The sequence below is a fragment of the Alternaria arborescens genome (assembly GCF_004154835.1).
Source record: "Alternaria arborescens strain FERA 675 chromosome Unknown contig_69, whole genome shotgun sequence".
In the NCBI taxonomy this organism is placed as follows: Eukaryota; Fungi; Ascomycota; class Dothideomycetes; order Pleosporales; family Pleosporaceae; genus Alternaria; species Alternaria arborescens.
In genome coordinates, this window is record NW_021167924.1 from 25,481 (window position 1) to 37,416 (window position 11,936).

Here is an 11,936-nt window from a genome sequence, read left to right on the forward strand (position 1 = left end):
TGTAGAAGCAGATCACCATTTGATAGCCTTCTTGAACACTGGCAGCTCCTCAAAGTTGTCCACACTCCATTTCAATTTCCCGTCCCCTGTAACCCATGCACCTTGGTCGGTAGCCTTCAACCCAGTTTTCTCGTTCTCACTGATCTCGTGCTTACTAGCACCGATACTGTCCTTGGCCAACCAGACTATGGGCGTCTTGCTGGTGAAGGCTGGGTTGAGATATGCCTTCTTCAGATCCTCTTCGCTGTATTGTGGTTCTTCGTCTTCGTCAAAATCGCCATCACGCAGCCAAGCCTTCAAGGCAGTATGGCTACCGAAGATGTGTGGCTGCAGAAAGCGGGCCAGTGGTGAGACAACTTTGGGTGGTACGCGTGTCCGTTCGCTTATACGATTGATCCTCGACTCTGCGTGCTCCAAAGCATCCGACTCGCCTTCCTCTGCAGAAGATAGCAGTGGCGCTTGCTCATCGTCCCCAGATTCGAGTGCAAGATCTGCAGGTAAAAACTGCTCGAGGGGAGCAAGGTAGCGGTTCGTGGTATAGTTGAACATGATCGTAGCAAGGAGTAGGACGACAAGCATGATTAAGGGACCAGTCGCGTCGCGTAAGCTGAAGAGACCGATAAGACAGATCTCAGCGAGGTAGATTCCAACAAGGATCTGTTGCAGAGAGAGCGTATAGGCATGTCCTTTGGTGTCAATCTTGGACTGTGCGGTATATAATAACTGGTATCGATAGCTCCAGTAGAATATCACTAGGCCAATGGCGGCGAAGCCAAGAACGAGAGGTGCAATACAGGCGTAAACGATTGCTGCGAGAGATCAGTAATATGCCACTCGATGTGTTCAGGTTAATTTACCAATTATGACAAAGTTGCCATACTTCGGGAAAAGCTTGCCCCAAGCCATGCCCCTCATTGTGATGTAGCTATTGTACTTCTGGCGAGGCGTCTTGTCAAAGAACTTGTCAAAGAACCAGAACGAGAGAACATCGGTGTAGTTCAGTATGTTGCTCGGGGCATTAGTCAAAGCTTGGACGACAAAGTACGCGAGGTATGTGTTTGATGCCCTTGGCAGACGCTCTGCGAGAAGTTGAGGTACCGAGCTTGGGTCTTGAACAATTTGTGATGCTACTGCCGCAGCACCCGAAGCGAGTGTTGTCACAAGGAAGACTTGGAGTACCTGGAAAACGAAGTACCACTTCAGGACCTTGATCTCAATGACAGTCTTGGTCGGCTCTCCAAAGGTAGTAAAGATGTCTGTGCTGTGTAAGCTATAGAACAGCAATATCGGCAAGTGGAAAACACTTACATCTGAAGATGTTCGGTACATATCTGGCTAACGCGCTTAGTACCAGTGGAGGGAGTAGACCACTCAGAAGGCTCATAATCCCTGATGGAATCTTGTTGAGAAACGCGAGCCATTTAACATTCTCGGCAAGATATTGAACGTTAGAAAGAGCACCAACTATGCCGACTGGAATGGACCAAAACGCAATCGTAGCGATTACGAGAGTCAGGGCGACGCCACTCTGTGATATGCGACGAGCAGGTGCTAGGTTTAAGTTGGCCCAGACAACTTCGTTGGGCATAGTCCCGACGAAGCGAGGCGTAAGAGAAAGGACGTCAGCCGATGCGATCTGCTGGTACGCTCGCTGAGCCGCAAGTTGCGTGCGGAACTCTACAAAGACTGCTGCAGCTCCACCAAGACTCTCGGCTGTCTCATTCGACTCGCGAGCCTTCTCGATATCTTCCTCTTTTTCTCTGATCTGATCCCGATAATAGCTGATGCTGTCAACTTCCTTGCCAACAACTGGTGTCTTGGATTTGTGAGTAGGCCGCAAAGATTTCTTCATCTGCTTCGGCAGTTGCTCGTACTTGATGTTTCGATTGTGGCTCTTTCCGACTTCTTTGTTAACATTCAGGATCAGAGACATCTCAGCGCTTTCCAACTCTTCGACTTTGGAGTTCCTCTCCGAGACGAGAGATACCAGCTTCTCACCCTTAGTGATAGGCCAAATTCTGACTGCATCCTCTCCAAAGAAACGCTGCATGTTGCTCTCGTCGAGGGCTGTAGTAGGCGCCGAGAGGTACAGTACGGTACGTGAAGACAACCTCTTTGCGTTCGGTTTTGACAGGTTCCATGCTTGCCGTAGTCCAATGAGCCAGAGTCGTTCCCGCGCAACCGTGAACATGACAAAACTGAAGAACACCCAGGCCACAACAGCATGCGCATAGAGATGGTCCTTGTTCTTCACATTGCCAATGCCAAAGCGATTAAGCTCTTTCGAGCTGCCGCCGCCAGTCCAATTGGCAGGCAGAAGAACAGGCCAGGTAATGAGAGCGCCGATTATGCAGATGAATATCAAAGTCCTCATGAAACGAAGAAACAGGTAAGAATCAAGTGACTGATGGTAAAGCATAAACTTATCCGGAACAGTTCTCATAGTGTGAATCCAGTCGAAGTAACCCGACGATTTTGGACATGGCGTGCGATCCTTTTCTGGCACGGTGCCAATGTACGTCCGTGGTGAATAGATTTTGGGAAAGCGATGTCTAATGAGGACGAATGCGACCATGTAAAGAGTTGCAATGATGGCCGTAGGGATGAAAGCTGCTGCGAGTGCTGCAAGTGAAGATGGCCCGCTAGACTTATGACAGGGTATGTTAGTACACGTGCTTTGAGTAAAGCCTGGTTGTAGACGCAGGTACGTACTGACTGGACATGGCTGGTGTCACTGTCTTTGGCGACGAACACCGTCTGAAAATCCATCTCTGATATCTGTGGTCGAACAAGAGATAATTAGTAATGTCTCATGTCGATACAGGGCAGAGGGTCGGAGATTGGCAAAACGGAAGACGATGTGACGCGGAAGCTTTGCACGCTTCTGCCTGTGTTTGATTAGTGTTGTGGAGAGGGAAGGGTGAAGCTTGTCAAGCAAAGACGCCTATGACGTCGACGCGTTCAGGCGCCCAGCCCCAGCCATGTGGCGCGGATTGGTCTAGACAAGTGCGACTCACCTTGAAACAGCAACCTCGAAAACCAACAACACCAAGAACATACGTGTCTAATCAGACACTGAAAGTATTTGAAGGATTTAGGCAGTCAGCGCGAGCGGTGTACATATCTTGAACTCAATTAAAGTTATTACAAATCTATGTGCGCCATGTAAACCAAGATGAATCCTTCCAATATTCATACAACATTCTAAAGCGCGTGGTATCACGGTATCCAAACCGGTCGAGCTGCCCATGACCCGAAACTCCGTAGGCGAGAGATGTTCAGGAACACCTAACATCCTCATATGCAAGGAAACAAATGAAATACTGCTGGGCACACCTAGAGCCACAGCAGCCACCGGATCACTCCCATGGCCACACCAAACACTCTCTTGACGGACCCGACGAGCACAACAATAAGCCACAGACACCACATGAGTGCAACAAGAGCCCACTCGACCAGCATCCATCCAAATCCCCGAACCCAGCGCATTCTACGTTTGCGCGTGCGAATCATGCGGTCTATCTCGTCTGTGATTTGCTTAACTTGTAATGGACCTTGTCCAGATACCTCACTTGTGATGCGCACAGCTTTGTCTCCGCTTTCTAGGATACGCGGCATAAGGTCTGAGTCAACCGTAGATTGCAAAGCCGAAATCTGATTTGTGAGTTGCTGGATGGCTTTGTCACGGAAGCTCTCAAGCGAAGTCTGTAAAGCCTTGGTCGACGACTCTAGGTCCTTGACTAGTATGCGCGCGGCAAGAACATGTTCTTCCTTGCGCGGCACGGGGTAGATTTTCATTTTTGATGTAGCGGCAGCGCGCGAAAGAAAGTCGGGAGGCGGTTCTCTTGTAGAATTCGCTCGTCGTGTAATCTCTCTCGCTTTGACACCTGAGCAGAGAAAGAGTGCGCGGACGCGAGCGATGTCTGCCTGAGTGACTGTGTTCGCATCGCTCTTGTTCCGATCAACGGCATTATCGTCACCGTCAGCGATGCTCCAATGTCTACTGTTAAGGCCAGGTCGAGAGCTACTGCGCTGCCTATTTGCATCTCTTAGTCCAGTGGGTGGCAGCCCCGCCATGTCACCACCAGGCCGAGCGAGCACTTGATTAATTCGCTCCTGGCTGTGGCTGCGCGTAAGAGTGAGAGACCCCGTGGAAGAATTTCCAGATATCGTGCCCAGATCCATGCGTGGTGGCAATAGCCGATCGACCCGAAGCGAGCGACTGTTCTTTTGCTCTCGTGCCTGACGTGAGATGTGATGCTCATAATCCGAGTTTTCGTCGGCAATCGTGTGGACCGGCCGGAACGAGGGCAGTTCCAGATGGCTACGTTCTTTGTTTGTGATGCTACCGTCTGTACCTGCCGTGACGGTTCGACTGATCGGGGGCCGTTTGGTATGTTTGGTTTTGACCGGACCGTCGTCATCAAAGTCGATCGAGTTACGGTCAGACATGGTGTCCGCGTCAGAGTCATCGGCTCGGTCTCTTCTGAAGATGATGTCACCGACTTTTGTACCCTCGTTCTTCACGCCCTTGAAGAATCGAGTGACAGCAGAATGCGGCTCTTGGGCATCTCGGCGGCGGAGCTTGTCCGGACTAGGCAAGCTACTGACACTATCGTTCTTGCGATGACCGAGTAGATTCATGACAGCACCGGGAGCTGCTAAAATGGCTGTGCCGATATGTTTGTCGTCTGGCGTTTCCTCACTGGTCTGCCGCGATCTTCCTTTCCTGTCTGTTCCAGCAGAGTCCGGACGCAATTCGTGCTTGTGGTCTTCACTATGCTCATGCGAATGAAAGATAGTGTTGAACTTGCCTCGTTTTGCTTTCCTTGTCTGTGACTCGGATCGGCTTGGGGGCGGTGATAAGTCGCTGCCAATATGCGGGAACCGTTTGGCATGTGGAGTGTTTGGTGCCGTGCTGTCCTGATCATCAAAAGACGATCGAGGCTCCGGATCATCGATGGATAGACTAGGGTTCTTACGAGGCTTTGGCGGCATCTTGAAGTTGCCACGATCCTTGATAAATGCAAAGCCATTTGTAGGTCGGGGAACTTCCAGCGAGTCTCGGGGAGGCTTGCTTTCGGAGGGAACGTCTCCGTTGCGACCCCACTTGTTTGGTGTATCTGGCGTGAAGTCAGGGGGTGGCCTGGCTTCGCTCAGTGACTGTCTAGCTTGTTGCTCTAGAAGCAAGGCCAGCGGACCGATGTTGTGATCTGGATCAGTGACAATACGAGCTTTCCATCTCCTGGTATCGGATTCCGACTCTGAACTGTCGCTATCATCATGGCTGCGCAGTCGCGAGCCCCGCCTCGAATGTTTGCCTCCTCTCGGACTGTCAGTGCGCAGCGCTGGAAGTAGCCTTCGCTTGCGCCCACGCTCGCTGCCCTTGTCGCTTTCATCGCCTGTCGTATGATCAACTGCGATGCTGGGGAAGCCATCGACCCAGCTCTTTCTTCGGTCCCCAGAATATTCTTTGCTTGCGCGTGGTGAGAGAAAGTCTTTCTGCTGCACCTCCTTGGGTGGGTAGACCCTTCGGCCATAGCGGTTTTCTACCAGCATTTTGTTGTCGTCTTGCTCCAACCAGTGTGCATCCGCAAGCAACTCCTGTGGGCTGAAGATCCAGCCTTTGTGAGGTCTTGCAGGCTTCTGGGGCGCCGGTCCCACTTCGTGATCGTGATGGATTTTGGGTAGCTGTACCGCATCGTCTCGACGATAGCCGGCTCGTTTGGCCTGTTGTTCCACACGATCTACCCATTCGCGTACCTGCTCGACATCCTCGAATTCCTCTGAAGAGTGATGGAGCGTCAAGCGCTCCCGAGCCCTGCTCCGGCGGTTTCGAATGTATTGCAGAGGGTTGTATGGCCGGCCGAGCTCATGCTGTTTGCCAGCATGAGACGGCACACGAGTGAGCTGCGCTTGGGGACTGCCTGGACTGTTGGTCGACGTGAAGACAAAGTTGCCTGGGGCGTTCGCGTCGGGCTTCAGGGGCGGGAGGAACTCCAGTAGTCGGAGGTACTCAATGCGGAGCTCGATGTATGCGCGGGCCTTTTCTACTCGTGCAAGCGTGGCAGCTGAGGGATTGATGTTTTGGGACACGGGAAAGGCAATGGATCCGCTTCTCTGCATCGAGGTAGACATGTGGCGGGTAGGAGAGCTCTTGCCCATTGGGGATATATTGCGTGACGTCCGCCGTTGCTCGTTGAGATAGTGCTTCAGACTGCCGCCAGCGCCATAGTTGGAGAAGCTGCCTTCGCGTTGCGAACCAGAGGCGACGCGTGGCTGGGACGACAGAAGCTGGCCGGTGTTGGTATGTCTCCTCCGGCTCTCGCTCAGGTTCAGGGCCATGTGTACCAGCTGGTTCGGATCAATGGCCTGCCGTGGCGGCGCAGTGTTGGGCGAAGGATCGCGGTCATGGACTGTGGACGGCATATCGTATGCACTCCTCCTCGTCTTGCCAAGGCGCATGCGCTCGTCGTGTCGGTCCTGTGAATCGGCAAAGTCGATGCGGGATGCTGCGCCGGGCGCAGCAGGATTGGGGCCGTCTCGCTGCACCTCTCGCGACAGCGGCGAGCTTCCTGCCTCCTTCTCGTGGGCGCCATAGTGTCGCGAGCTGCGCTTGCCTCCTTTGTCCTCCCCGCGAGCCTCGTGGTTGGCGTGGCGTTGCCGTGGCCCGCTGGAGAAGTTTGAATCGAGGAGAAAGCCGCCAGATCTCCTCACGCGCTGCTTCCGGCGCGCAAAGTCTTCTTCGTGCACCGAGTCCCTAGCCAGCAGGTTCCCCGATGCTGCGCTTCCTCCCAGGCCGTTGGTTGCACCTGTGCCGGGCCGCGAATCTTGGCTTCGCCGCGGGGACGAGCTCCCCTCGCCATTGTCTGTGTATGCGCCCGAGTTGCTGGCAATGTACGTGTGGGAGGAGGTTGTCCAGCGGTCCGAGTCTCCCGAGGGCCGGCCATGGCTGGACGGTGCTGACATTTCTTGAGATAGCGCCTATGTCACCTCGAACGGCCAGGGGGTCGCATGGCGATGACGACGGCTGCGCAGAGCAGAGGTGCGGCTGTAACCGTGGTATCGCAGCCAGGCGACGTCGCGACGAGATGCTCACGTGAATGTCCTATGTCGCTCTCCAGCGAGGGTATGAAATCATATGTGGGGTGAGCAGGAGCGGCTCGTTGCTGTCCAGAGATTTGGCCTCGGGTGGAGAGCATGATCGCCTGCACCCCTGTTTGTCACCCAAACGTCAACAGTGGGTCCGTGTTTAACGGCTTCTTAGCTTTCTCTCTCACGTATCCAACTCACCAGGGCGAACATCGACTTTGTTGCGAGACGTACGGAATCACGTCTTGACTGTCCACTCGAGTATCTCTCACTAAGCACAGAGTATCAGTCTTGCTACAGGGGATGACCTAGGTAAGCCAACACGCGGACGCCAAATCCTTGCTCCCCAACATCGCATTCTCTGCTGTGAAAGGCATGCGGTCATGCATGGCCTTTTCAGACGAGTTAGTCGGCTCCAGCACGCCGAAAAACTTCAGGCGTCCAACAGTACCGGCACTTTGGTAGCGGCTTGTCTTTCCCTGTCTTAGCATCAACGGCAGTACTTTTAGAGTAGGCTAAATGCTCGTCGCGACGAATGATGCTCACATGTAAAGGGCAGGACATGCGTGGACAACAACACTCCACAAAGATTCCGAACGCACAAAAACACCTGCTCTCAGCATATGACCAGATCTTGTATCGGGAGTACATGCGATAGAGGCTATTAGACACGCGATTGTCTCCAGACATGCATGGCTGGCATTGGGGATCCCTTGTGTATCTCTACCAAACGTCGTGCTAAGATGCCTGGTTTGCATTTGGAGAGCCGATTTGATCATCTCCCACTCACCGTATCATCAGCTACTCTATGGCGCTCATAGGTTTTGTACATGGGTTGATACAGAGCAGTGTTCTGGGTAAACTTGGTAGATAATGGCATCTGGATGGAGGTAGTGTCTGGAGGAAGCTGTTTGTCGTATCTAGAATCTCCATGACATCCCCATAGACGTGTCACCAAACGACCAGGACGCATCATTAGGCACCATGTGAGCAAGTGCGACTATCGCTCCGGCGAGCTAAATCGATCGTACATAGTAGAATGCGAGCTATATGCTCAGCTCTTCTTCCGAAAGACTGACCGTTCGTTGCACTGCTTCCTGGCTACGGAACAGGATAGCCATGGCCCACATCGGCCGTCTTAGTTGTGCTGTACTATGCCCGCCTCCATGGCGTGAGGCTGAGGGAAAAAGCGACACTTGGTTCGGAGAGAGGGGCAAGCCGAGAATCAACTGGTTGACCAGTGCGACTAGACATGAGCGAATCAGGAGCCAAGAGTCTACCCATCTGCTAAAACTTGTTAATCTATGCAGCTAGAAGCAGTCTTCATGCAAAGGATCAAGTCGAAAGAGTACGCAAGCCTCGATCGCATTGCGACCGTTGGTTTTTCCTGTACTTCACAAAAGTGACGGGCTTTTCGAGACCTGAAACGTGGATCCAGCCCTATGCAGGCTAGAAGGCTTACGAATCGATAAGCGTTTCTCGCACCTTTTGCCTACGTAGGGCGCGTGCGTTGAGCGTCGGGCGGGAAGGCTGACATGTAGCGCGCTGAAGCCTGTCAGAGTAGCATCGGAACAACGTCAGAAGCGAATCAAACAGAAATCATCTCCATAGCATGCCTCAAGGCAAGGCATATCGCAATTGGCATTGGTTCAACAAAGCATGTCTGATGTTTCGCGGTCAATGCTCTGATGGCGGCCAAGATGGGTACCATGCCCGCGGTAGGGTCCTCACATGCCAGACGGTGGATAAAGTTTCGTGGCTGTTGGACGTCAGCCTCAGACCAGGTGTGGACCGATCTTACGTGTAGTGCCCATATACCGCATATCGAAGCTGGCAACCTAGTCTGACTTGAGCAAGGCGAAGGATCAATGCCTTCGTACAGTCGAATTGCGCCCCACCTGCTCAGACGTGCAAGACGGAGAGTGCAAGACCAACATGAGCCAGTTGAAGAAGGCTGCAGCCGATCGAGAATGACGGGGACGTCGTGCTTCCTAGGTGCAGACGATGCCTCTACAGCTGGAATCGAGGCTTGACGAAGCACCAATTGGGTCGTTGAATCGGCGACTCCTCGTAAAGCAAGCAAATTCCTTCGGTCGCTGATTCGCCCAAAACCTCGGCTCCGCTTGGGCCAGCCAAAAAGGCGTCTTCCGGTACTTGGCCGGAGCAAGGCTGAACAAGGAAAAAGACGAGAGCAAAGGGCGGTAGATGCTGATGCCATCTTGCCAGAAGTATCCAGAAGGGATGTACTAATGTCGGGTGATGATGCCATGTGAATTGTCAATGTCTAGGTTCGGTGTTGCGAGATTCGGTCGCGACCGGAACTTCTAAATAGGAAAAGCATGATCCAGCCATGAACCACGACAGCTCGCTCCCCCTAGCAAGCCCGACACCCTCCGCGCTCTTGGACTTGCAGTTCGTCGCGAGGCGGAATGATCCGAGCAGGGTTTTGGCGGCATCCTTCGTTCCTTTTGATTATCTGGCCCAGCTTTACAGGGTTCCGTCACTTGATTCGCCATGGCACTCAGCAGAAGTCGTTCAGCCTGAGGCAGCAGATCCAATAAGCACCCAGCTCGCCAGCTTGCCGTTTATAGCGTGGCTTGCAGCTCAAGGCTCGCCCACTCACGATGGGAAACGAGGCTGACTGCGCCATTCCAGCCTCGTGCGCACTCCACTGGGCCCAGCGAAAATCGGGATATCTTGCTGCCTGGCCCCCCGCGCTTCCCTGATCGACTTGGAAACACATCACACGTCCCTAGTACCCCAGGATTCCACTTGCCATTCTCTAAACCTGTCGGATTTAGCTGCCGTTAGAGCGATAATACTCGCCCCACCAAGCGAGCCTCCCCAACGTTCGACTGTATCGGACCGCGGAACAGAATCGCACAGAACAACAGTATTCCAGCCGGGCCGGATCCTATCTGGACATTATCAAGTGCCGTCAGGTTTATGCCTCCAACAAGAACCAGAGCCAGGATGAAAGAAGATGCGCCGACCAATACCCCTACCGTCACGGATACCAAAGCTAGCGAACCAATAGAGCCAGCTCCAGCCCCAAGGGAAACCATTGTGACAGCACCAAGCGTTGAGACTACGCCTAACACTTCGCCGACATTCGAAGCGGGCTCCAAACCTCCATCACGCAGAGTATTGCGACTAAAGTGCCCCGTCTGCTCGGACTATCCCGATGGCTTCCGCAGTGAGCATGAGCTGCGACGTCATACCAACCGCGTCCACAAAAAAGCACGTAAAGTCTGGGTGACCATCGACACTTCACCCGACAAGTCATTCCTGGCCAACTGTAAGGCATGCCAGACTGGAAAGAGGTACAACGAATGCTACAATGCCGCAAGCCACCTCCGACGCATGCACTTTCACCCTCACAAACGCGGGGAGAGGAAGATGACTGCAGCGGAGGCTCGACGCGGTGGGAAACCTGGCGACCTGGATCCTCCCATGGAGGTCCTCAAAGCCAACTGGCTGCGAGAAGTAGACGAGATAATCGGAGAAGAGAATGAACCTACCGAGGACGATGCTTCCATGTCCTTGTCGCCGACTCAGAGTATGCCCGCGGGGCAACTACAGTCACCGCCACAGCCGCAGCCTCAAATTACTCCCGTCAAGGCTGAAGCAAAGGCACCGCCGACACCAACTACTCCTTCCACTCGGTCGATGGCGATAGATAGCATAGTTGAGAAGCAGGACGCGGCGTGAACACGAGGCTTATACTAGATGGCGGGCGAGAGGAACTGGTCAACCGTGTTCTCGCACGGCGAGATAGATCATGGATCGTCATATAAAAGCCCGGCAAACATACCCGATCGGACCGTGTCATCTGGCACCACTTGCTCTGCAGATGCAACGACTGGTTCGCTCGATAGAGTGGGCCGGGGTTCCAGGACCATGTTCGCTCATGGACAAACGGCCATGATGATGGCTTGCGCTACTTTTGATTTCTGAAGTGAAAGTCGAGGCGGGAAAATTATTTGGCGTTGATGGGTTGACGATGCGATATGTCACCAGGCTGTCACTATTTTGACCGCAACGACATGGTCTTTGGGTAAAGTATTAGATGGCAGCCGGGCTGAAATATGCCATGCACATGCTTGATCAGAAGATTATGAAAAGACTGGGTTGTTCTTCGTCGATTTGTGTTGTGAGGTATCCAGTTGTGCATTTGTAGTGGTGAGTGTGATGGACGGGAATGTAGGAAGATGCGGTTGCAAGTAAGGAGAAATTTGACGAGTACAACGAAATTTGAACCATGTCGATTGCCCGGAGAAGGAGGGGTATGACGAGGTAAAAACTCAACGTGAGGTGCAATTAAGATACATGTCGATCAACGAAGGGGTAGTGGCGGATCGGTACACCCGACTCAAACGGGCTCGTGCGCAATAATCTGGGTGCTGCATCGTGAATCCTTCGAAGCCACCACACCAGTGTTGCAGCAACCACGAGGTACGTCTCTGCCATGTCTGTCATATGCCAGCGTCCGCTTCTGCGCCGAGGCAGGCAGTCTGCACAGCGAAGCTGATGGTCTTGTCTAGCTGCATAATTCCACGTGCGGACGCGGTCGCCTGCTATGCGCTTCGTCGCTTTTCGATAGCCCTAGCCCTATCCTACCCTACCCGCGGAGTCTAACAACTTGCCATGGCCGTGTCGCCTGCATACCCTGAACGCATCACGATTCGCCGCCGCCGCAAAGAGAGTACTTGTCATTCGCGAAACATACTGTAGAACACAAAGTTAGGCTTAGGACCGCGGCACCCTTGGCAGCAGCCATGTCTCGTCGACCGGTACTCAGTAATTTCGTCAATCTGGGGAGCCTGTACAGCGTTCCGCCTTGG

The 11,936-nt window shown here is 53.3% G+C and overlaps 3 protein-coding genes across 3 annotated transcripts; 1 reads left to right on the forward strand and 2 right to left on the reverse strand.

Moving 5' to 3' along the window:
* Positions 1-12: 12 nt before the first annotated feature.
* On the reverse strand, positions 13-2,769 carry AA0111_g12183 (putative membrane protein; the record flags this gene model as incomplete). The annotated part of the gene is made up of 4 exons (XM_028646133.1): positions 13-809; positions 858-1,256; positions 1,309-2,647; positions 2,713-2,769. The coding sequence occupies 4 exons, from the start codon at positions 2,767-2,769 to the stop codon at positions 13-15; spliced, it is 2,592 nt and encodes an 863-aa protein (XP_028500230.1).
* A 567-nt stretch (positions 2,770-3,336) lies between these two features.
* AA0111_g12184 (hypothetical protein) lies at positions 3,337-6,969 on the reverse strand (the record flags this gene model as incomplete). Its single annotated transcript, XM_028646134.1, has 1 exon — positions 3,337-6,969. The coding sequence occupies one exon, from the start codon at positions 6,967-6,969 to the stop codon at positions 3,337-3,339; it is 3,633 nt and encodes a 1,210-aa protein (XP_028500223.1).
* Positions 6,970-10,065: 3,096 nt separating this feature from the next.
* On the forward strand, positions 10,066-10,803 carry AA0111_g12185 (hypothetical protein; the record flags this gene model as incomplete). The annotated part of the gene is made up of 1 exon (XM_028646135.1): positions 10,066-10,803. One exon carries the CDS (start codon positions 10,066-10,068, stop codon positions 10,801-10,803), a length of 738 nt encoding a protein of 245 aa, XP_028500227.1.
* Between the last annotated feature and the right edge of the window lie 1,133 nt (positions 10,804-11,936).